Source organism: Bombus pascuorum, chromosome 13 (assembly GCF_905332965.1).
Source record: "Bombus pascuorum chromosome 13, iyBomPasc1.1, whole genome shotgun sequence".
Taxonomy (NCBI): domain Eukaryota; kingdom Metazoa; phylum Arthropoda; class Insecta; order Hymenoptera; family Apidae; genus Bombus; species Bombus pascuorum.
The window spans coordinates 8,988,803-9,015,297 of NC_083500.1; the positions used below are offsets into that span (position 1 = coordinate 8,988,803).

Here is a 26,495-nt window from a genome sequence, read left to right on the forward strand (position 1 = left end):
CAACGTGCCGCCGCCACAAGCTGCTCAACAAGTGGTTCTTCAGTTTAGCGGCCGACTTAGCGCTTCTTTAATTTTCACCTTGCACCCCGACATCGTCATACACCCCGCCATCCCTTTCCGTTAACCTTGGATTTTGCGTCTTATCAGCAGACTGCTCGCCCCTCTCGAGAATCTACGTGGCTTCTTGCCAGCGATCACACCAAGATTATCGTTATACCTCCTGTTCCTCACCTTCTTTGTGCCTCTTAAAACATTTTTCCCTCGTTTCTCGAGGATTTGATGGAGAACCAGAACGTACAAGGATAATTAAGTCGCTTTAGATTTGCTTTGAGATTGATGGTGTTGTGCCTATGTTTGAAAATGTTTGGTTAATTCATTCAGATCCTTCTCACCTGGTTTGTACTATTTTTTCTTTCTGGTTTTTAGCATTCTAATCGTCGAAGGAGATTTAAAGTAACGTCCTTTTATATTCTCTCCCACCCTATTTCTTCTTTTATCCGAATTTTACAGTTTGACGAGGTTTAGAGGTTTATTTATGGTGCAATGATAAATTAGTTGTTGTTACGCGATTAAATATCTTTATTGTATTTTTCTGCTTAGAATTTTTATTACGAACCACTTTATACGTATTAACGTTGAACAGAACCAGAAAACCTCAAACAGGTTTCTCCTCTTATTTCCCAGTTTCTCTTACAAAGAATCATTCTCAGCGTTCTCATGATCGAGATTCTGTGACATTCTCGAAAACTGTCTAATGTTCGCGCAGCACGGAAATAAGTGTCAAATTAAATTTACGAATTCCTACCTAGCGCCGCTAATCCGAACGTTTGCTTGGGAAACGCGCGACCATCTCCACACACAGGAAACACCGACTTCTCGTGCAACAACGGTAAACCTACTACCCTCGGCCGCGACGAGGAAACAAGTTCTCGTGTTCTCCGGTTCTCGATACGGGTAATCGTAAACCAAGCTCCGAGGAAGCATTCCGAGAAACTCCTCTTCCGCTCCACCCAGAAAAACCAAAACACAAATAATCACTGGCGAAAGGGGCGAGATAAGAAAAGAAAGGAGAAATAAAGAATAGAAGAAAAAGAGATGAAAGAAACGGCCGCGTAACCCACAGACGGATGAAAAGGCGCACAGGTCGTGGCTCCCATCATCCTGCTACTTAGACGAGAGCCGAAAAGACAGAAAGAAAGGGGTGGAATCCGGGAGTGTGAAGGTATTCTGCATGTGAATGGCACAATGGTAATTTGGGGATGCACCGTTAGAGGATATTAGAGGTAGCAGGCGACTACTGTCTGCCCCGTTTCTACAGCTCCGATTCCCGTTGCACTTTTATGCAACCACGTGAAACAGCATCTCCGGAACGTCGCCGAAGTCACGTCCTTCCTGGCCACTTCTTTTCCACGTGTATACGTGTTCTTCGCGTCCGCGTGTCTCTTTGTATACGTATGTATACTCGCGCGTATTTGTGAATTCTCGTGTGGTTTCTCGCGCGTGTATGTCTCTGTGTGGATTCGAAGTAACCTCAAAAGCTGATACCACTCGAAAGGAACTACGGTATTACCTGCCCATGTGACCCATCTGTTATTTGCGAGACTCGTTCCCCTTGCGGAAGAATGGGCCGTGGGTTAGCGTGCGGTACATATATTATAGTCTGGCCAGCCTCGTCTGAATGCTTCGTACCGATTGACAATAATATATAACAAGTGGAGGATTTCGCGGTGGATACGATGGCCATTGATCGCCGAGGGTTGTTAAGCGAAAGAGAGGATTCTTGTTCGTGGAGAGAAAGTGGATAAGGAGGGTGGCTCGTGATGCTGAACTTGGCGAAGAATCTTGATGGTCGCGTAGCTTGGGACTTTGGCCACATTATCATTCGGTCGGTACATGGGTGCGATTGATGTTTAATTGTTGAAAAATGGAACGATCGATATTAATCAAGTTAGTCAGGCTTCTTACTGTGTGATTAAATTGATACAGTCACCGTGGATTCTGAGTTGCTAAGGAGTAATCTCTGCATTGTAGTACATCGATGGTCTACAGGTCATAAATTATACGTTTCTCTCGTACAGTCGAAATTGATCGAATTTTGTAATTTGTAAACTTTATGCGAAAATTGTTTATCTTGTGGTGCGTAAAATTGGTCCCATCTTGTTATTTCAATTAAACGGTATATAATGTATATATAGGATATATTCTGTGTCAAAGAAATTAATGAAAGATGTTCTTGTGTCGAAATTGGTAAAATAGAAGGTATAAGGAAACGTCAAATTGGATGTTGAAAAGATCGTCACGCGGATGTTCGACCCTCTCAACTCCAAGGTACCAGGAGAATTTTCAATTCGCTGGAAAAGAGCCGCAGAACGGAAACGCATCCGTTCCGGGTTCGTCTCGCAACGATGCCATTTATCACTTAAATCGCGCTCGAAGAGAAACGATGATTTCCGTCTCGCTAGGCGTATTACTTTTACATTCGGGACGAGCACGGGGTCCCAGGCTCCATTATCGGAGGCCATCGCTTAAACTGCGTCTCGTTACCGCCTCCGATAAACCATCCCCGGGCAAACAAACAAACAAACAATCGTCTCGAGCCGCGAGCAAAGAACCCGCCGGGTTCGATCACCGTCGCGAAAACTAGAACGAACTGTTCCGCAACGAGTTGTTCCCTCTGTTCGCCAGAGAATAAACTCTTCTTCCGTATATTTCGGAAAATCTCGTTTCTTACCTTCTTCGAACACTACTAATACTTGATTCATTTGAAGTTAATAAGTCAGCTAGACGAGTATATAAAACCATTGACAGAGAACGACGTTAGAATTCAGTTTCCAGGAAATCGAATGCGACAGAATGATTTAAGTATATAATAGAAGAAGCGAACGACTCCGGCAGGATATTCGGAAACGGTTACGTTGAATAGAGGAATGTCCTTTTTCGAATTTCTGTCGGGAAGCGAGTCGTAAAGCGTAATTGAAAGGAGACGGGAATTAAAGGAGCGACGGATCAAAGGGATGAGAGCGGCGGCAATCGAATTCCATCGTGACACAGATACTTTATTAGAGCGAAACAAAAGAATCGGAGTGGAGCGCGCGCGTCGTCTGCCTGCATCGCTTCGGAGGGTTAATTTATGTACGGAATGTAGCGGTCTTTCGAACTGGTGGCCATGTTGGTTTCGACGTGCCCGTCAAGGTATTCCCCCCGTCGCATCACGCGAGAGCCCCTTTCTCGATCTTCCACCCCCAAGCCCCACTTTTCTTGCCTCCGCGCCGCGAAGGAACACACGTGAGAAGCTATCGCACACACGAACGCGAGATACGATGTGTGTTGCTGCGAGCCGGTCGCCAGGGCGCATGCTGCACTGCGCACAACCCCTACTCGGCATCCCCCATCCCACCTACTACAGCCAGAACTACCCTCCAGTTTCTGCACCCCGCTGCAACCCCTTTGGCTGTTCGTGCAGCCCGCCATGCAACCCCCCTAGGAGGCGACTCTTATTATTTCCATTTTTCCAATTCGGTCTGGGGGGCGGGAAACGTGCAACACCCTCCCCTCTGTTCTCTCTACACCCCGCCAGCCCAGTTTTCTACCACCCACAAGGGTTTCTCGCTTGCTCTGGCCGTTTCTCTTTTCCACCCTTACCTCTTCTCTCTTTCTCTTTCTCTTTCTTTCTCTCTCTCTCCCCAGGTGGCCAGCCAAAGGAAAAATATCTATATTTATCTGTTTCTTCGCGGGATATATGCCTGCCCCTCCGCCCCTCGCGGCCCCTCGCCTCGTCTCGCGCTATTCGGTCGGTTTCTTTTTCTTTCTTTTCCACTCCACCTCCACCTTGGAGTTTCTCGGTCTCTCCCACCCCTTTCTCGGTCTCTCGTTACCTTTCCGTCTCTCCGCCGTATTCGTGCTCCCTCTCGCTCCCGCGCTTTCTTTCTTTCTTTCGGCCTTCTCCTTACCTCCACCCAACCACCCTCCTTCCTACGGCGCGCGTTGTGGCGGGAGAGACAGATACCGTCGGTGTGAGCGAGCCCGATAGACAACGGAAAGGAGAACGGAGGCGAGTGGTTGGAAAGAGAGAGGAGAAAAAGGAAGCAAAAGACGGAGGGTACCACGACGACGACGACGACGTCGACGACGACGCCGGCGGCCGCGGCGAAGCGTGCGCGCCTTTCCTTGGCCGGCGGCGCGACAAGGAAACCCGAAGGAATGGAAAAGGACGGGGCGAGCGGTAGAAAGCGGAGCAACAGAGAAAAAGCGGCGGAGAGAGAAGGAACGGCGAGCTTCCGCTTCCTTATGCTCCGCCGCGGACTGCATCAACCAGTCGCACGGTCGCGCTCACATAAGAAACTGGGATTCGAGAGGCAACCCCCTACTCGCGAGCCGCGGCGCGGTTTCCGTGAGCGGAAGAGATTCGGTACCCGGGGAATGTCCGTGCTCGCGTGACGCAATCGCGACTACAACGACCGCGAAAATTTCGTTTCGACGTGACATCGTCGTCAGCCGCCTTGGGACTTCGGGAAGGCCAGTTAATTGACTCGACGACGCTCGATTCGCGACTAAGCAGCCGCGTACCCCCACCATCGCCTGATCACCGGCCACGAGTGCGTCCGATCGAGTACGAAAACGCTCGAGCCGGCCATCCGGCCCGTCGGATCGGGTCCCGTCGCCTTCGTCCGGCCGTTCCCGTCGGTTTTTGGGCCCGCGCTCGACGAATCGCGTGTCTCGAACCCCCCACTGCTCCACTGGACATGAAGAAGGGAGGCCATCGGGCCTCCTGGACGACTCTCGCAGCCGTCAACGAACCAGAAAACATGCCCCGCGCTGAGAAACCAACGATCTCCATGGATGCCTAAGGATGTTCCTCGACGCAACCAGAAGCGGAGGATGTTCCTCTATCCGTTTCCTCTTCCTCTTCTCTCTCTACTTCTTCTCCTTCTCATCGCGCTACCTCTTCTTCTACCTGGTGACGGACGAGCCCGACCAGGCGGAGGAGGATCTCCATGGGAAGAAGCGTCGAGGGTGAAATCGTCTTAATGACGGGGTGCGGGCTGCTCGATGACGCTGTTGCACACCGACGTGGAGGGAAACAGAGGGAAGAAAGGCAGAGGAAGAGAGAAGAACGAGAGAAGAAGAGCGTGTGAGAATACGAGAGGGCCAGAGGGGCAGAAACGATCAACCAAAGTTCCTATTTTTCACGTGTTTTATGCGAATATCGCTTAACAAAGTAGGACGTAAGAAGAGAAGAAGAAGAAGAAGAAGAAAAAGAAGAAGGGAGATTAACGCGTTTCTCCCTCGGATTGTCCGTATCCGGGATTCGCCTGATTAAAGTGGGGAGACGCGCGGAGGGTGAAACGCGGGACACGCGCGAACACGCACGCCGGAAACCTCGTGTCCGCGGCACCAGGGACACCCTCCCGCGCTAATTAGCCAGCCAATTAGAAAGACCGCGGCCATGCGTAATGAGCTGCGCGCGCAAAAGTTCCTAAACGCCACGATACAATGTTTTTTCATGCGGATGCCTCGTCTCGCCGGCCTGCTTGCGTTACAGGCGACCACTGATAATATTGATAAGACATAATATACGCTAAGCCGTAGAGAATAAAGTAGTAAAACAAAGGAAAAAGAACAAAAAAAAAAACAAAAAACAATTTAGCGAAAGTTAACGCGTCAAGCAAGAAGAGCTGCGGGATATCGGGATCGAGTTTACATCTTTGTGGTGAAAAATCGAAGAAGCCGCTGGTTTATTAACGACGATGCTGTTTACGAAGAGTATGAATCGAGCGGAATGTGAATTTTCAGAAAGGACCGTCGTCCTGGGAGAAGGGAAATCGTGTCTCGCAGCGTCCAGATTCGTCAGGCAATAAGAAAACACGTACGAATTTAAAGAAAAAAAAGAGAAAAAAAAAAGAGAAAAACAGGATATCTGGGTGGCTGTGCCGAAACGGACAGAGTGTAATTTAATTCGCGAAGTTCCAGCGAATCGATCGAGTCCCGATCGTCCATCGAAGCAGCCGTTTTCTCCAAATTTCTTCCCTTCCTAACCCCTCTTTTCTTTTTTTTTAACCAAAGGAAACATCGTTTTGAACGTAACCGAGCTGCCACGTGGCCGCTCCCCTTGAAGCAATCCTCGAACCGCGACGGTGGTGTCCTGTCGACGGTGTTTTTAACCTCTCTGCGCGAAACGATTCTCGCGCTACGATTAATAAATATATACCTAGGAAATTAAGCGAAGAAGAGCAAATCTATATATATATATATATACATCTATATTATATATACACACTTGGAAAAGCGTATTTAATTATATATTCCTATACACATGCAAGGAGCACATGTACAGGTATTTTAATAAGCTCGCGTATAACTAGCCTCGGTATAAGTGTTCCGATAAAAAAGTACTAGCGAGGGAAGCACAAAAGGTAAAGCTCGACGCTTAGAAGAAAAAAGAAAAAAAAATTTCGCCGGATTTGTTCCCTCGCCTTCCGGTTTCCGGCCAAAGAACAACGCAAATTTTTGCAACAACAAGATTGGTATTTTTTATGAAACGCGACACAGCAACTACGGTGGCACGATATAGTAGAGTACGAGGTTAAAGGAGTATAATAAAATGTCGACGATGAGTGTCGTGTCGAATTCGTCGGTCGAGGTCGACTCGGATTCCTCGAACGACGTATCCAGCAAAGACGATGGACCCGCCGAGCAAAAGTTCATCCTGCGTAACGAGCTGTACAACAGCCTGCTGGCAAGCGCCCTCGGCAAGACGGTGCTCAACAGGCACCTGAACTTCAAGGAGCAGGGGATTAATTTTAATCTGGCCAATTTAAAGGATAACCTGAACGCGCTTGGCGCCCTTAAGGAGCTGAAGGATCTCAAGGGTTTGACCGTGAGCAGCGTGCCGGCTTTCCCAAGAAACCTTGCTCTGCATAGGGAGGACCACGACGAGGTCAGACTATGTTCCCCACCACATTCATTCCCTTTATCTTTTTTCTACTTGTTTTTCGTTCGTTCCTCGTCGTCGATCGATTTTTCCTTCGTTTCTCGTCGTCGATGGATTTTTTTTTTTTTTCGTTGAATCGTAATCGACTGATAAATGGGAAATGACATATTGCCATGGAAAGTGAAGAAAGTAGTGCTGTTGGAATTCTGGCTTGCATAAGGAATGCTGATCGCATTGATTTGTAGTGTAATAGGGCCGCAATCTTAAAGGCAGGTGTATAATTTTTTTTATCGTTTACGCATCTAGAGATCTGTACTTTCAGTTCTGTAATCGAATACACTGTGGAAATTCGGATTGGCGGGAGATAGAGAACTATAAGATTGAAGGGTACTGAGAAAAATGTTTGCTAAAAAAGATATTATTCGACGGTTTCCATTCCTACAACTAGTGACACGAAAGATGTATAAATAATTTTCAGGTACCTGCATTTTTATTTCCAAATAATTTCACGTACGATGGACATATATATATGTATATATTTAGTATCAGAAACTGTGTGCATCGTCAAACATCTTGAAAGGTTTAACGAAGATGCGTAGAATTTTATACTTCAATAGAATAGAATTTTTTCAGAGGATTGAAAACTTTAAGCATCAAATGTTTTCAGTGTTCTTCTGATTGTAAATTATAATTATCGGAAATACCATCGTGACACTCTCTTCGGTTCGTAACACACGATAGCACTCCGTAGAAAGTAGAAAAGTTTCGCAGTAAACAGCCGCCTCTCTCTCGAGCCATTCCGAACTTACGGCATCAAGATCAATAATCCCCGAAAGATTCCACGTCTTCACTGACCTACCCTTTTTCTCGCGATTCGAGCAACCCCTAAGAGTGGAAGAAAACAAATTCACAAATTCTTCCGCGAGGAAAGAAAAGACCCGAGTACAAAGTACCCACCGAGCAAACAAATCAATTGCCAGCGAAGAAACTAAGAAATTTTCAAACGAACTTCGCCTTTAAAAAAACAAAGAAAAATACAAAAAAGGAAAAGGCGAGGAAAAATACGTCGACGCAATCTCGAAGAAATTATCCAGCGTGCTCCACTTTTGAGAAACAGACGAATTTGGGGGTGTAGCTTACGAGGAATCGGCAGACGCTTGACGCATAAGTCTTAGGTCGGAAAGTTAGCGGATACTTAGGTTTGGATACCAGTTTCTGTGTAATGGACGCGGAAAACAAAGCGGTTGTAGATGCAACTCGAAGAGATTTCGCAGTTGGAGAAAATCCTGTTTGCTTGACAATTACTTTTTGTTCCTCCATCGAATCGAGACTTCGACTTCTCAACTAAGTACTTCGTCACTTTCTGTTCACATTCTCTTTTTACCTTCTCTCCTTGCTTTCACCATTCTTTCTTCTTTGTGTTTCCTAAAAGTCTCGATTAAATTCCTATTTTGAATTTCCTGATATTTTTATTAGTAAAACAGTATTGGTAATTTATTGGCATAAGTACGGCTGCAAAACTACTCTGCCTTGGACTTAGAATGACTTAGAGTACATTCCTAGTTGATTCAATTAATTCGTAGTTAATTAGAAAATGGCGATATATTTTTACGATATTTTACATTTTTCTTCTCGGGAAAAGTGAAAGACTAGTTCATTTTTATTTATTCGTCCATGACCGAGTATCGAAATCCACGTTCAGAATGTTAACTTTGCCATCTGTCTTGGCTCTGTTAAATTCTTCTCGTCCACGAAATAAAGATTCCGTTATTGCCCCTCCTCTGCGTTGTTTTAACTCGCGTAATCGTTGGATTATATCACCGCAGACGTCTGCAATTATATTCTCTGCGTATAAACAAGCTAAATACGGTGGAGATCGGCGGTGAGACAGCGGCTTTCTTAGCGGGTGGAAATTTTTCCGCGGCTTAATTCATTAACTTGTACGACCACAGCCCTCCGTGTCGGCTTCCTGTTGCTTCCTTTTGCTCCTGGCCGAGTTATCGCCGTGTGGCAACTTTTCTTGGCACGTTCGCGGTTTTGGCTCGGCTTGCTTGATTCCGCGACAACTCTTGACCCAAATCCATGACGCACTTTTCCCTCAGTTTGTTTTTTCCATCTCTTCCTTTCTTTTTTTTCCTTTTTTCTACTCGCCCGAACGACGCCGAAACGTCTCAGTGAAAAATTCATTCCAATTACGCTCTTGTTCCACGAACAGTTTCTCGATCTTTTCGTTGTTTTTATGGTCGATAAAAATTACATCTCTGCACAGAAACTGCTAAAAATAATGCCAAGCGAATGCTGGAGCAAACCCCTGGCCGCAAATTTTTCGAGCAATCTTACGTCGTATGCTGGAATAACGCGAGAATTTGACGCGAAGCTGTTAATTAGTTAATTACACTGCTAATATTTATGCGAATCTAAATCTTTACGACGTTTACGACCGAGCAAATGGAATTTACTTGAATAGAATTTTGCAAAAATATATGAAATTCCGAAAGTAAAATGTTGTCTGTAACGTGTGGTGAATTAAACAGTTAGGTGAATTATCATATGACATTTGCGTAATTGCGATCCCCTTTCGGTAGAATCGAACAGTCGATGTTTCGTGGAACACGGGGAAGGAAGAAGAGAGAAGCACAAGGACACAGAGGAGCACAAGTCGGTTGGAGAACGTGTAATTAACTGCGAGGCAATAATGAAACGCATCATCCCCCTTGGTCGGAGAAATAACAACCCTTGTGGGGCCCCCTAGCGATGATTCTTTGAGAAACTAGCAATTCGCTCTGCGACTTCTAACGAGCTTTCTCACGATCCGTGTTAGACGATCAATTAACAAATCTGCCCTCGTTAATTACTAGCTCGGCCGTTCGATCGAGCGTCGAGGGTTGAATAAAGAATTTCGTTGAAAGGAAGTTCATTGATACGAGAATTCATTGAGATATTAATAAAAGACAGTCGTTCTACTTTATCCTGCCTATGGTTTAATACCTTTTAACAATTTGGATGTTACGGAAACGCATACGCGTAATTTTTAATCAAATTGATAGAATAATCCACTGGACGCAATGCGTGCGTCGATAGCAGCAACCGTGTGCAAATTCGATTGCATTTTAAACTTTTGATATTTATCGAAATCTAACGCTTCGTTTCTACAACGTTAAGGTTAATACATAGGACGTAGTAGTATATCGCGAATACTATTTTCGCTTGTTTCCATTTCCGCAAGGATGAACGCCGCAGTTGCTGCGTTCGACGACGTATCGATTCGCCATCATCTGACATTTCTCCGTCCGCCTCATAGCCATGAATTTCTCATTGCGAACAGTCGATGGCTACGATCGTTGCGCAATTATGCACAGCCGAATTCCCGTGCACGATTTATTCTCGAACGTCTACTCCTTCAATTCAATCGAGTCCCACCGCAATGAATGGATTTCTTCGTTCTTCCCAGCGCCAATTATCCGCTGTCATCCACCTTTCTGCGAATTATTTTCATTCATGATTTACAGATTTATTTAGTATTCCGCGGGGAAAGATCGAGGAAGAAACATCTGACTATTTCATTCTTCCGAAAATAGCAATACAAATATCGTAGATTCTATTTCACAATTTATTCGCCGTCATTTTACAAAATTAACTTTATTCTACGTATTTTACTTCGTATCCTCTTTCTGCTTTTATCCTACAATTACTATACGATCTGGTGGTTCTTTGGTCCGATCACAGTCTCATAGAATAACGATATTGTCGCCAGAAATATTTTTAAATGTCGAAATCTCATGTTCTCAAGTCGCATTACGTCATGGGCAACTTAGGCTTTCAAATTAATTAAATCGTACACTCACATACTGAAATTAATTCGTACAGTTGTTGTAGAACATAAATGTGTCAGGAAAGTAGGAAAGTTTGATCGTTTTAATTGATAAAAAACCTGAAGTACGAGCGGAAATCCGTTACATCTTAACGCTCATAGCGTTGAAGCGCTCTTTGTCCTCGATATCAGACTGTAAGAAATGTGGATCTTTGGTGCCGAAATACTGTTGAAGGAACATTGAATATACACTGGGGTGTAATATTAGAATAATAATATATTTATTACAAGAAGGATTTCTCACTTATTCTTCGATTCACACTTGCACGCGTCTCCGCACTTTCTCTACACTCGACAGCTAACCGGCCCTTCTGGATGCTTCTTAACGACTGCCAATCGTCCTTTGTCTCAACTCAGGCCTGGACGCGCTCTGACGCTTACACACACATTCACATGTACAGTGTAACTGTATCATCTTCCTAACACAGACAGATCTTAATCTTTGATCGCAAATAAAATGTACATACGTACATCGTAAGAAGAAGTTTGTCGGGGTAGCAGGATCTCGGTTTAGCCCGTTCAGGTGTCCAGGCGTCACGCTCGCTGATTTATCGATCAATTTATTAATGGGTCAGCTCTTCTCGTGCGTTCGATCATGAATATCCGATGAAGCGGCTCGGACAGACGAGCGAGCCTCATAATTACTGTGATTAATGCTCGGGATCGGGATTAATTGCTTGGCCGGGCTCATTCTCCAAAATTGTTGGTTCGCGGAAAAATCGGCTAACCGGTCTGCGCATCTCTTTTTATCTCTTCCTCTACCAATCTTCCTTTCTTCCGCTAATTCTTTTCCTCTTAACGAGAGTCACGGCTACGATCGTCACGATCGATACGACAGTCGAGTGATTTTTGTGCAAATTCATATTTTTCGGAATACGATTAGAATAGAAAATTATTTTATCCAACTGTAATCACAGGTATCATATAAATCGCTATACTTTGGACATTTTGTACATTTGTTCGTGTCACGTGCATCGCGTGCAATTTTCCACTTGCCATAAATTGATGAGAATCCGCAGTCTGTTGTTCGTTATCAGCGCCTTCTTCGAGTATTGACCGCGAAATATCAAAGAAATGTTGGAAACTGTGGCGGCTTACTGCGAGCCTTGCAACACTTTTCAAGGCCACTCGCAACCACGCTCAACAATGTCAACCGTTTGCGGTCAGCGAGTTATTCCAGTGACATTACCAACTAGCCGAGGCGATAAACGTTTAAAGATAAATTATGAGCGTCGCTACTGTGACGATTTCCGACCACAGAGCGCTAATTATATATCTTTTTTTGCTATCTAAAAATCTAAACCAGTCACGCAACAAGTAGAAGGAAATCTCGTGCCGGCTTGCAGGAAGAGGAACGTTTAATCCGGTGGATCGATCGATCTCCAATTAACCTGGTTGCTTTTCTACCTTGCAGAAAGCTTCTTTCGCGTGGTCTGAGGGCGGCGAGGAAGGTGGCGGGGGCGGAGGAGGCGGCGGAGGTGGAGGCGGAGGCGGTGGTGGAGGTACAACCGGCACCGGTACCGGAAGCACGGGCCCAACCGCCACCGGAGGCGGTGGATTGGCCCATTGGGTCAGCGTGATGGCGGAACACATCCACAATCCACACTCAGCTACTGGGGTGGGCGGTGTCCATCATCAGCAACAGTCACCCCCTCAGCCACCTTATCCATGGAACAACGGCCTCTCCGGTGATGTGAGTAGCTACCTTTTAATTTGACGAAATTCTTGATCGACGAATTACGATCTTCTTGTCCCAGTGACGGCCAAAAGAAAGATTTTCGGAGTAGAAGAAAAAAAAGGTGTTGTAATTTTACAAAATGTATATTATTATTCGTATAATTTGAAGAAAACAACGAGCATGTAGTATTTATAAGGAATATGTGGTATATAATTGTACGTGATACGGTAGGCGAATGTTTAGTACGGGAAAATTGCTGGACAGAGATTTTACTTTGCTCGTATACGCAAGTATCAATTAAGTTAATTTTCTTTTGTCCGTCACTGTTCTGTATGCGAGTTTACACTTGAATAAATTTTTGCGTCGTTATTTTTACGTCACGCGAGAATGTTACCGTGTAATGTTAGTACGTACGGAGATCTCCGGCAAGATCGAAGAACTACACGGTTGACAGTATTAATTAGTAGGAATTAAACAGTGCGGTATCGTGGATAAGCTGAGAATGATAATTGGCAGAAACGCGATAGCGATGTACATGTAGCTGCTTAGGAGATAGGCTTTCGGAGGTGAAGACTACTCTGCTATTAATTAGCAGCGAATTAATAAGGAATTAGAAGTTTAGAATCTTGCTTTTTGGAGATTTATTGAACATATTGTTGTAATACATATACTTTACAAAACTCTCGAGTTTTCATAATATTTTCCGTCACAGTCGTCGATGATGTTCCGCGAACGTTCCAGTCAACAGGAGCGTTGAAAATGACATTAATTGTCAGAAATACAACGATAGTGAAATACTTATGACCAATGTTCTGCAGCGAAAGTTACTCTCCCATTGATCGTGTTTCTCAGAAACCATAGTGATAAATTGCTTAAATATAAACGCAGAGGTGTCATTTTCTGTTGTAAAATTTATCTTAGAATATGGTAACTATTTGTAGAATACGCTTCGTACGATAAAGAAATTCATGGAGATAATTCTTCGCGCGTTCTTTAAAATATTAAACACCAATTATGAATGATGTATCGGTCGAAGGAATGTTTCATGCAGTATTTTAGGAAATTTGAGATGTCTGTCGCGATCTCTGGTCGGGAAGATTGTATAAACTCCGCGGTTCCCACGACCACGCTCGACTTTGCACGCTAATTCCGCGTAATCTGCGCTTTAAATCTCAGAAATTTCCTGCTGATCTCTCTCTGTCGTTGAATTAACAGTCGTCGAAGTCAGACGCGTCTCGCGGTGCTGCAGCAAACTTTCCCGCCTCTGATTTAACGGTAGCTGAAACTGCCGAGCGTTAACTTGCTCGCCACGATGAAATAATTCGAAGATTAATTTTATACCCGACATATTACGAAGTATTACGAGGCAAGGACCAGTTAATTGGCGACAAAGAGGCCGGCGGTCTCGTAGCCGGATTCCCGCCGCGAAACTTTTACGACGAGTTCCATTTCTTCCGCTCGATACTTTCGTACTCGATAAGCGTTGTAAAATCGCTTGCAACCGGATGTCTTCATCCGAGGCAGAATTTGCTGCATCTGGACAGATTAAAGTGATGTTTATCTATATCTGTTCCACGAAAAGGTGTAAACTGGTTCCCCTGGAAACCCAATTCCCAATAAAGTTGGCAAGGTTAGACTGAAAAATTGCAGAAGCCGGTTGTAAAAGACCTGCACGCTCTTCCTCGAAAAGGAATAGTTTCGTGGGGATCGGTCCGATTGCGATAAAGTTATACTGAAAATTGTCAGAAGCTGACACATGCTAGAAGAGTAGACAGCATTTTTTGAAACATGTGATTTTATGCGAGTCGTTCCGAATGTCACGAAGTTGTTTGTTGAATGAATCGAACGAATGAATTGCAGATGTTGCGGAAAACTACGCGATATATTTCGAAAGAGATAGTTTAGAGGGAATCGTCCTAACTATGACAAAGTTAAACTACAAAAATTGGAGAAGCTAATAGTAGGAAGCTAGACAGCTTTTCTTAAAAATATTTTTGGCAAGGTTATGTAGACTCTGTAGAAAATTCGAGAAACTAGTACCAGGAAGCTAAACGATATTTTATGGGAAGTAAGTGTTCGTCTTCGCTGTTGCTGCGATCGTAACGTGGAAGACTGGCTAGAGATCAAACGGCTCTGAAGCCTCGTCGAAACGCGCGTAAAAAATATCCCATAAGAAAGCGGACGATCTTCTAACGGACGAAACACAAAGAGGAAAAAAGAAAGCGAATGGAGGAACCAGAAACGTGGATCGAAATGGCTCGGAAGACACCGTTAGACTCGCGACGCGGACGAGGAAATGTGCGAAAAAAAAAAGGATCTCAACCCCTTTTTTTCGCGAGTAACGGGTTACCCCTGGTTTAGTTTCGTTTCCCGCACCTCTCCCTGTGTCTCCGGATGAGAGTCCTGCATAATTTCGACGAGGATTCTGCTGGATTGGAAGCAGGAAGAAAAGGACGAGGAAGAGAAGACAAAGAGGTCAATGGGTGCTGGGTGAAGAAGAACAAAAAAAAAAGAATGACGTGTGGAGGGTAGCGTGGAAAGGGTTGAAGATCGCTTTGCATACTCCTCGCTCCGCCCCGAGGTGGTTGAAAAAAACAAACAGACGGAAGCGCGAAAAAAAATGTTCACGGAACAACAGGGGTGAGAGGGTTCGTTTGAATGCACGCGGATTCGAAGAGTTCTCGCCGCGCTGTTAAGGGTGAATTTCTCCTTTTGACCACGCAACGGTACCCGAGGGTCTCTTTTTAGAGATCCTTGTTTCTCAATCTTCCAAAGGATCTCCGCTTTTTTCCCGGTAATCTCGTGATTTTTTCATTTGCTCCTCTTTTTTGATATCAAGTATGTTGTTCGGGATTTGAGGAAGAAATTCGGAAACTCTGAGTTTTGATAGCGGATGACGAGGGTAGTTCACCGTGATCTTCCTGGATTATTACGTTTCATATCAGTTGTGACGTAAAATATGGGTGGCTTTTCGAAACCCAACAAAGAAATACCTGACTCTGATTCTCGTAACGTTCTTTTCCTTTTTACAAAATTTAAAATAGTAGAATATTCGGAAGGAGCAACTTATCTATCGCTCTAATACCAACTACTTTCTGAACAATCAGTTATCAAGGATAAGCAGTTCAATAATTCTTAATTCGAAATTCCCGGGTCTCTTAATTTAAAAATCTCACCTCGTAGCCGGTTCGGAAAATTTCTCTCAAAGTAACAGAAAATTTAGAAACATCAAGCTATCGCATGATAATTATTACGCGATGCGGCATCAAGTCTACTCATCGATCTAACATTTCCAAAGATCTTCGTTCCGAAATTCCCCACTTGCCTAACATTAACGTACCTCGAAGAGCCCGGAAGAAACGGCCTATCGCAAAGGCAGTCGCTAAATAATCCCGAATCATCGTTACCTCTCACAATCCACCGGATTCTTAATACCAAAAAAAAGAAAAAAAAAAAAGGAACGAAACCTAGCGTCGCCCTAAATTCACCCCTCGCATAAGGACAATCGTAGCAATCAGACGCAACCGATTCTTCGTTGAAGAGACAAAGAAGCCACGAGAAGAAACGTTACTGCACACTAACGTGACACGAGATGCTAAGAATCCAAATCGCCGAATCGAAATGACCGGTCAGGGTGCTCGAAAGGGTTGGTTCGGGTCGTGAGGAGCCACGGCATGCGGAAGATGCTTGCGTGAGCTGTATAGCAAGGATCAGCCGGTTTTTTGTCTAGGCTCGGGTGCCCGCAGGACCCACGCCATGGGTTTGTCGGAGAGGTCTGGAGGAAAAAACAAGGAGCCACGACAATAAGGGGACGATTTAAATAATCCGCGGCATGCAAATGCGTCGAAGATTCTCACGGGCCGTGAGCTTTCGTCCAGGGAGAGCGGGGAGGTGATCGAGACGAGAGAGAAAAGGAAGAAGGACACGAAGACAATCGACCAATCTGCATACGAACTCATACGGGTAGCGCGTTTCAACCCTTTCGAGTGTCCCGGGGATGATCGACACCGTCGCGGAATCTAATCGAGGGATCCTTCTTTTGAACGTCCTCTGTCGCTTCTGCGACTTTCTTCTCTCTCTTTTTTTTTGCGTTAGTTTTGTAACCGACGTGGAATGTTTTTTCGAAGTTGGAAGCTACAGGCAGGAATATACAGCGGGAATGTGATCCATCTGATTTATCCGGGCTCCACTTATTGCAACAAAATGTTTGTCAATGGCCGATTAGCTGGACTTCTGCTAGTCGAATTCACTCGTACGAGCTGCTGTTACGTGGACGCAAAAATAATAGACAATGGGGAAAGTTGGCGAGCTTTTATTACGCGAACTCCAATTATACAGAGTGTCCCGTAGGAGAGAATTGCTTCGGTAGTAGATTATGCACGTAAAAGCGGCAAAAGGAGTTCTCATAAACGTACGCCCTATTCGACTTTGTTTTCCAGTCAGAGAGAGGTTTTCTTTTCTTTGATAAAATATATCTGCATACCTTGGCGTTCCTATATCTCAGCATTGCGACGTTTATTGCTCTAATGACTTCTACGTGAGACGCTAGGAAAATGTTTGCTGAATTAGAATACAAGGTTCAGTGTCAGATGTGGAGTTCTTTCTGCTTGCGAATAGGTAGACGAAATTAGTTCAACTATTTCCATCTTTGATGGAATTATTCCAACGTAGAACTCACTGCAATTGGAAAACAAGATCAAACGGCGTATATGTCCATGTGAACCTTTTTTTATTGTTTTCGTGTTGTGGAAAAGCCCGTGGAAACTGTTTGTCCTGCGACAAGATCAGATAAATGGAGTTTCACTATAGTTGAAAGCTACAGACAGAAATATACAAAGTGTTCTTTCTGTTTAAAAAGGATGTTTTTAAGTTTCGAATAAAATGACAGATTTCTTTGGCTCGAAATAGAGCTTTTAAATCGTGCAACGACTCTTCTTCGTTTTTCCTGTTCGTCTTAACGATCTATTAATTATCCTTACAGGAAGATCATGCGCAGAGACAATTTTAAAATTCAATAACCAATTCCACATTACCGAAACTGTTCTTTTATTTGATTGTGACATTAAACATGTATTTTTGCACTTTATCAAATTCTAGACACCACCATTTACTTAATTGTTCATAAAATTTTAGAAATCTCCCACTTATTTTTAGGGAAATTACATTCCTGAACTTTACGAATCGAATTCGAATTTAAGAAATTAAAAAGAACCAGCTTGTCAAGTTCCTGTCGCGTGCTCCTTATATAGAACTATAACCTTTATTCTAAAAAAAATTCGACGCATATTTTCTTTATGAAAGATCGCTGGAAATGTCACGCGAAATGTCACTTCTTTTCGAAGGAAGAATATCTGTAAATTTTGAGCTATGGAATATTCCGTCGATCTGCAGTGAAATCTTCAAAACCTCTCCTTCAATTTTCTTGTAATCTCTTTTCTCCAACCGATAATACTCGTATATCAATCAACTGTCCTTTTAAAAATTTACAATATCCACTCTAAAAAAGTTTCGAGAGACCTACTTCTTCTCGAGCAAGCTATTCAAATAGTTGCGGGTTAAGAATAGAAGCGAGAACAGTCGTCTCAAAAAATGGTATTCGCTCTCGCGTTAGACCGAAGCTTTCTTCGATTTAGAATCGTTCGCACTCTCGCGTATTTCTTTCATCATCGCTCCTGTCATCCATGTTATCTGTGACGAAACTGTTCGGAATAGTCAGACATCGTTCTCTAAAAATTCTCTTCTCGAACCAATGTAACGTACATTAAAGCACTCATACACGTTGCAAATTATCTTGAAAAAAAGAAAAAAACACGTGCACCTTCCACCATAAAAAGCCATCCCTTGACAAAAAATATGATATCCACCTTGCAACAGCGTTGCAACCCCAAGCGAACAAGAAGGGGGAAAAAACCTAAAAAGCAAAAAAGCAGGGCAAGGACTATGTAGGTCGACTCTGTAGTTTCTGAAAGTAGTCCAAGGCCACACTGCGAGCCTCGTGCGGCATGGAACAAGGGGGTTGGAAAGGAAGAGCCGGTGCTGGTGCCCCTGTAAACAAGTTTTCGGATGTTGTAATCTGTCGCCGGTTTCGCCCAGCGGGTGGTCAACCCTTTTTCCATGCTTTTTTACGCCTGCCCGACTTTAATCCCTTAAAACGCTTAGAGCAGCTCTTTAGGGTAATTTCTAGTAAAAGAGGGGAGAAGAGTTAAACTATGAAAGGGGTGAGTGGATACAGCCGCCAAAGGCGAAGATGCAAAACACCTTGGAAAACAGCGGTCCAAAGCGACTAACTGGAACATGCCGTGCCGCGTGAGAGTCCTGTAAGAAGCTACCCCATGAAGATTATGCAAAGGAAGATTCCTTCGCCCCTTTAACTCCCGGTTCCCTCGTTCTACCCCTGCGCCACGCTCTACCAGAATGAAAATTAAAATAATGGCCCTGCTCGTAACCCCGCGCCAATTTCTATCCCCCACCCTTGCGTGTTTTCCTCTTCCCATCTCCCTCAAACTACCCTTATCCTCTCTTCTCTTCTTTTCCTCCCTGTCGTTCTGTTTTTAAGCTTCTCCTTCGTTCAAACTTTTTTTTCTCCGCTCTATGTTTCTCCTTTCTCATCCCCCCCTTCTTTCTTTCTTTCGTTCTCTAGGATCGGGGATGCAAATAGCGGTACAACGACATTTTTGTCTCCGCTCGACGTGAGACAAAAAAGAAAAAAGAAAGAAAGAAAGAAACTAAAAAAAAAAAAGAAACGGCGCGTTACAGGGGCCGGCTCTCATTGTCTCGTTCACGGATTCGTCACGGGGTAGTAACCCCTTCCTTAGTCGATCTGGATCGGCTAATGAATTTCCGCGTAACGTATCGCGGATCGAGAAAGGGGTTAGCGAACATTTTTTTCGTGATTTTTTTTCGAAGGGAACGTAACCTGGGACCAGTCTTTATGCGTATCAGGGCTGAACGGCTGTTCTGGTTTCATAGGAGATTTTTTCGATTGCTTTTTTTGGCGGAGAGTCAATGTCGCCATGTTAACTTTCGTTGCATAGGTATCCACAGGGTATTTTTATTATTGCTTCGTTTTCTTTTTTTCATTTGCTTTTTTTTTTTTGATGGAATATTGTACAGATCGTCACGGGGTTGAATTACCGGCTTAATTTATTGAAGATCGTTTGATAGGAGCGGGGAAGAATAAATTCGGACCAGGAATAATCCGCCGTCTGTTATGATATAATAATGGGAATATTCTTTTGTGTAACTTTCTGGTTTTGTAACGTCGGAGAACTGGTGACGCCGAGAAATTAATTCTTTGTATAGATCGTTTTACAAACTCTTTCGAATATGATGTTGTGAGAGACGAGAGAGATTTGATTGGAAGTAAAAAATGGATATTCTGATTATAATTCTGGAAATTAAAGAACGAGACGTGCCGATTGTAATTCCAACAACCCTGGAACGAGTTACGTTGGAAACGAGGGAAAGATATCGTTGCACTGTGATTCCCAGAAACTCGAAAGTTACGTCGTAAACGAAAAAACGAGATCTTGCGACTGCAGTTGTGAAAAATTCCAGGGAAATCTCATCGTAGACGAAGAAAAGAAACAATGGTCGTTATAATTCTCGGGAAGTCTCGAATTTACGTTCGAAACAAAGAAATCCTTTGATCGTAATTTCACAAAAATTCCACGTAACTTACGTTTAAAGTAAAAAAGAAATCTTCCGTAATTCTCGAAAATCCGAAAGAAGTTACGTCGCGGAAGTGAAAAAAGAAAAGAAAAGAAAAAAAAAAAAGAAGAAAATAGTTGCTCGTTGGAAATCGATTCGTAGAAAGGGTGAACGTACTCTCTGGACGTTTTGTACCAGCTCTCTGGAAAGGAGAAAGAAAGCAAAGGGAATCGGCGAGAAATCGTTCTGCCTGGACGGACACAGCGAGAGGATTGAAGAACGGAAACTCGGTGGAAAAAGGGCCATAACTCTGTCCTGGGCCCAAATGTTGTGACATGGTCGCCAGAAAAGGGGTTGTTGCTCGCTACTACATGTCTATTGTCTCTTTGGCTCTGCGGGGGGTTGTCTCTCTGGGGGAATCCTAATGGAGAAATTGGAAAGTGTGAAATTTTCGCAGGTTGGAAAATGACAGTTTGCGGACAACGCTCGTTTTATGGTCCAATGGGAATATTAGAACCGTGAAAATACTTCAATTTCCTAGTTGCTCATTTTCCTAATAATTTAGCTTCCTCCAATAGAGCCATGATCCATCGATTATTCTTCGTGTTTTCGCAGGACTAAGGAGGATAACTTCGATGTACGTCTCTTGGAATTGTGCCACATTTTATACAAAGTCTGTTTATCGCAAACAACGTTTAAAGTTAAGAATTAAAGCTGACTGGTGTCGCTGCAATTATCACCGTTCAGGCTTGGTTATTTCAAGAGATGTTTCAAGCAGAACTCGCTTTGTTTCTATTACTTTACATAGGTGAGCTTGCCGGATTTCAAAGTGATCTTTGTTCCCTTTTAATGGAACTAGTTTCACGTAGATAGACGCGTAGCTGACTCCGCCACGAGTTTATCGACGTATATAAACGATCTCTCGCTCGCAGGAAAATTGCAACTTCTCCGAGACTTGGAAATTAAAAGAATGTGAAATTAGTAACGTAAAAGTTGTACCGAAGAAATCAAAACGAGTGCTTCTACGGGCAAACCGACTTCATATTCGAAAACTTCGCTTTACGAAGCAAACGTTCATTTCGCCAAACGTTTACCCTGCAAATTTACAATATCTTTCACTGGTCTATAAAACAGCCACTAAAAACCTGCAGATCCATCGCTTTCACAGATTGACACGTCCAACGCTAAACGAACAACAAAATTCCACGAGTTGCTTCGCAAAGCAATAACGTACTGTCCCTGTAACCGTTTAAAAATTGCCAACACCTCCGACCAGCGAAGAAAAACAAAAAGAAGACCGAGTCCCGTGACATTTACGCGGGATCGATTAACGAAAACGCAGAGTAACGATACGGATCCGGCATGGTCGTGAACAAAGACGGTTCCAGCGATCACGGGGAAACCGTTAGCCCCGAAGACGTGACCAGGAACCCGGTGGAACTCCGTTAGGCGTCGCGAAGAAAAAAAAAATTAGCACCCATGAGAGACGAACGTTTCTTCCGGAGATTACGCGGTCCCTGGGTCGCAGACGAGAGGAGGAAAAAAAGCGTGTTCGCGGTGGAAAGGGACGCGCAGGTGAAAGGGGTGCGTATGCAGATGACGATGAAAGTGGCGTACAAAGGGCCCATAGTCTCACGCTATTGTAGGCCCAGGTAAGATAAAGGTTAGCTCGGCCCTCAGGGCGACCCGCAACCATACCTCCTCCCTTGATGTCTCTTTAATTTTTATTAATGACGAGGAATTTGAATTTCTGCATCGGTGATATGGGAACGAGACGATCTTTGAAGTTGGTCTGGTCGCGTACGTGACACGGATGGATCTTCATGGGCTAGGCTCCTTCTCGCCATCGATCATAATTATCCGGTTTACGGGACGGGTTACGATGTCACGAGGAATTTTCCACGCTGAACAAGCGGTAGTTAGCTTTTGAAAGGTTTCACGCTTTTCAGCCAGCAATTTTCTAGAGTGAACAGGTTTTGGCTTTCTGTCCAACTTGAGAAAGTTTCAGCAAGCTCCGCGGTGGATGACACTTGCGCTATTTGCACTTGAACGCTGCGGATGTTCCTTTGTAGATTTTTGCAGCATCCATGGCCTGGGTTTGATTATCTTGCGAATAACAGTAACAACAATAAGAAGCCTGTATCTCGTTCAGATAATGAGGATAGAAATTTGCCGTCTTTTATGTGTAACGAAATCGTCCTAACTTGTTAGTTGTTGTTGGAAAGTTGAGCGTTTGTACGCACTTTTCGTGCGTATTCTATGTATTTGTGGAAAGTAGAGGAAGCTTCCATAGACTGGTCAACTGTCAAAGGATCGATACTCTCGTATGAAGAAAGATTTTATTTTTTAAGTCTTAAGAAACTTACATCTGCGATATTCGCGTTCGCGCAATAGTCGCTCGTCGTATAACAGTTGTGAAATAGAATTGCTAGGAAAATCGCACGGATTTGAAGGGAAACTCCGTGAAAGAAGAGTGAATGTCTGCGATGGAAACACTCGAATAGGATTTGTAAGTTGTTTCACGAATTCGTAATTGAAGAATCATATCGAAGGGACTCGTAATCAGGGAATTGAATGGGCTGTTTCAGTTCGTTTAAGTATACGTAATTAGCAAATTCTAATGAAAAGATTCATAGTCGGAAGTGTATATTTAAAGAAAGGAACTAGTTACATTGGAATAAAATTTTTCAATTTCACGGGCTCGCAATTAATAAATTACGATCAAAGGATCGGTGGTTGCGGGAATTAAACAAGAAAATTATTACATTCATATTTGCCAGTTCCCTTAAGCATTCGTAATTAAAACATTCTATTGAAAGGACTGGCGATAAATCACAATGGAAAGGTTACCAACGAGGAAAATATATTAAAAAGAAGAATAATAGCCCTGAATAGCATCTTCGAGTTCATTTACAATTTACATATTGTTCACTCAAATCTTGCTATTGTTCTTCCAGATGAAACTTGGGAACAACGAGAGCTGATGAAAAGACGTAATTCTGTCAGCTAAATAGAGCCAGTCACGGCTTATGAAAAGACGTAATTTTACGTCAGAACCGGTGAATCTATGAATAGAAATATTAATGAAACCGAAAATAAATAAATATACGAAGAAAGAAAAAGCTTGAATTAAATTTTAGAAAAAAGTTTGCACAGGAGAATTTTTAAAATTCGATTGAGAAGGAAATTGTCGCGTGGAGGTAACCTGCTGATAATTCTCTGATACACGAAAATTATTTTGTCGCGTACTGGACCAGTCTCGCGACCAAGAATACGCGGAGAGATTCTAATTAATGCATACCGTGTTGTCGGTTCGTTAAAGTGGCGCGTAGAAACGCGTGTCGCGAAGAAACAGTAGGTTCAGTGTTTTAGACGGCCACGTGTTTTTTAATGACGAGGAGCAGACGCTGTGGTGTTTCATTGAATCGATCGAGGGGGCCCGATGTCTCCCACGTCTTTTTTTTTACCCACTAACAGACTCGTTTGGAACCAAAGGAAACTGTTCTCGAAAAAAAAAAAAATATGTCGGAACTTGCATTCCTTTCATACCGGAACGAGATAAATACGAAACTTAAAATTAGTCCAAGAAAATATTCTCGACATTTACGTATCTTCGAATCCTCGTCTATTTATGTGAACAATTTTTAGGTTCTGATTTTTAGACTGTGAAAAATGAAGAAGAATATGTGCAGGTTAGAGATTGGAAGCATAAAAATGTGCAGAATTGAGATGTACAGAGTATTAGGTTGTCCGAGAAGTTTCTTTCGTTTCAGAAGGTGATAATAGATGAACAACAATTTTTGTTTTATATTATTTTATTGAATTATTTCGTTCTATTTTTATTACTATGTTCCTGCATAATTCAATAAACTAGTATAAAACAAGAAACATTGTGCGTCTATTATTTTCTTATAAAACGAAAGAAACTTTCCGGACGATCTAATATCGAGTGCAAAATATTCGTCGTGAGAATTCTTCGATTTAAGTTCCACTTGCTCAGTTGTGTTTAAAGAAATATATGTTTGCATAAACGTCAGATATTGTTGGAGGTATCGTTTTGATTTAATTCATGGAATGCGAAAACCTAAACTGAACTGTTAGAAAAAGTGGGTCGATTGGAAATGAGCTTCGAAGGATATTAAGTAAATTCCGTATCGCTGTCAGTCGTCGATCAATCTAGAGTTATATAACAATTCTGTAAATCCAGGATTCTGGTTGTTACCTAAAATAATTCTCTTTTCCATCTTCAATATTTCATGATGCTGGCGAAACGCTTTACCGCGGCGTAATATAAAATAAATTCGCAGTTTGGTGGAATACGAATCGGCAAGAATAAAATTACACAGCGTGGTCGGGATCAAAGTAACGAGAGCGATAACACGGGTCGTAGGAGACCGCCGCAAATTTCGAGGGAAAGGACGCGTGAAAAGTTACGCGATTAAACTTTCAACTAGTTCCGCGCGTCACAATCGAGATTTACGGAAGTTGGCGGGACTTTGGGGGAAGTTCGGTCGAAAGAAAATCGTGAAAGTTCAACTGCTAAAAGGGATTTCCACGCGCGCGCTACCCTTTCCTTTCTCACTGCCCCTTTTGCGAAGCGATCGAATCGAGGCAGCCGACCACCGCATTCGAATCTTTTGCGCCGAAGAAGAAGAGAGAAAATTGTAAATAACCACGATCAAACGAGGCAACGTGGAAAAAAAGAACGATCAAGGAGGAAAATTGTCGGCGAATATATCCGAGGAAGAAGCAACGTGGAGAAGCGTGGATTCCAGCGTACGAGAGTTGCAGGAGATTTCTCCAGCTACGAAGACACGTGAGTCTCGATTTCCTGATTGTAAATGCGTCGGAATTTTGAGAAACAACAGGCACAAATTTTTCTCTCACCTTGCCAAGCGATGCCGAGGAAGTTGGCAGAAGAAGACTAAGTTTTAACGAACTTCTCCACGGAAATTTTAGAGAATCTGACGAAATAGTTTGGAAGAATTAGCGAAGATTCCCTGCTTAATTTTTCGGAAGAATTTATGCCAAGTTGGAGGGCGTTTCCATGGGATTCTTCGTACGTTCGTCGTCTTAACGATCGTCCAGAAAAACTACCCTTGCTGAAATTTATAAAAACTCGATTAACAAGTTGTCGGTGTGAAATGCGTGGAAAGTTTCATGCGATTACCTGCTAGAATCGTAATAAAGTAGCACGTGTATTCAGGAATTACACAAGAGAAGGTAATAGTAATTAAAAGATACCACCATTGATCGATAAATCGACAAATATGAGTATTAACATCGATCAAAAAGGTCGGAAAATTAAGTAAAACGAAGGTTAAAATTAAAACGAAAAGGGAATTATAAATCGACGATTGAAAGTGCAATGAAAAAAATCCACGTGATAATTAATTTGATAGACAATTGTAAGAAATATTGGTAGGTTGATGGTGAGGTTGAAATATTCGAGGGCCAAAGATCCATGCTGGAAAACGTCTCGGAGTGACAAAACGCGAAGCTCCACTTTCTCCGAGGGCGAATTGTCGCTGTTCTCGGGCGGCGTGTCTCGCATCCTGTCCGCCACTTAATGAAAAATAGAGAGGACGAGGCAGGAACAGAAGGTGGAAGGCGTCCGGCGCGAAATAGAGGAAAAAAGAATGCCGGTGGAAATATCAGAATCGATATTTGACCCCCGTGCTGGCGACGGGGAAAACGGGAAATGGAAGGAAACTCAACTGGGCGCCGGACTACCCTTTGAAGAGCGGTAGCTACCAATGTTGCCGCCATCTTTCCGATATTTGATGGATCTCGAGAGAGAAAGAGGATGGCTTCTTCCATCTGTCGCGCGATATTGAAGACCGAAACGGCCGGATGGAGACGAGGCAAAGGGGAACGATTTCCCTCGGTTATTTGCGAAATTAAATATTCCAATAAATAGTCGAGACAGATTTTTTTCTCTTTCTTCATCGAGCAGAAATTTTCGTAATTTTCTTAATGCCGTCGAGTTCTTTCGATCGTCTCTTTCATCCGTTGTACGGTATTTTTTAACAAAGAGGAAGACTTTGAATTCGTCTGCATTTTACGTTGCACGTTCTCTGAAAAACTAGACATTTTTGCCGAAACGGAAGCAACATCGAAATAGTAAAAATTTCTGGATCGCTCCACGATTGAGAAACTTGGCGACGTATCGAGCAATTAATTAAGAGAAAATTAAGAAGATGGAAACTAAAAAGTCGAGGCGACAGGAAAGGTCGATTACTAAATTTAGCAGTTTAATTGACAACATTAAGGATGCAGCAAGTTACTATTGCATTGGAAAATTTCAGAATACTTTTATTTCTGAACTCCGTTTCGCGGAGTGCTCGAATACACCGTCGCCAGAT

At 43.3% G+C, this 26,495-nt stretch overlaps 1 protein-coding gene across 3 annotated transcripts in view; it reads left to right on the forward strand.

Annotated features, from left to right (window-relative positions):
* LOC132913716 (zinc finger protein rotund-like) overlaps positions 1 to 26,495 on the forward strand; it is a 244,776-nt gene that overhangs the window by 69,736 nt on the left and 148,545 nt on the right. The window contains exons 1-2 of one of the 3 annotated variants that reach the window (XM_060972241.1): positions 4,304 to 6,937; positions 12,217 to 12,495. In XM_060972241.1, the coding sequence (XP_060828224.1) occupies positions 6,602 to 6,937; positions 12,217 to 12,495 (615 nt within the window). In that variant the 5' untranslated portion in view covers positions 4,304 to 6,601. Of the gene's footprint in view, positions 1 to 4,303; positions 6,938 to 12,216; positions 12,496 to 26,495 lie in introns of those variants that run through there. The other 2 variants (XM_060972240.1, XM_060972242.1) reach the window with 2 other exon arrangements.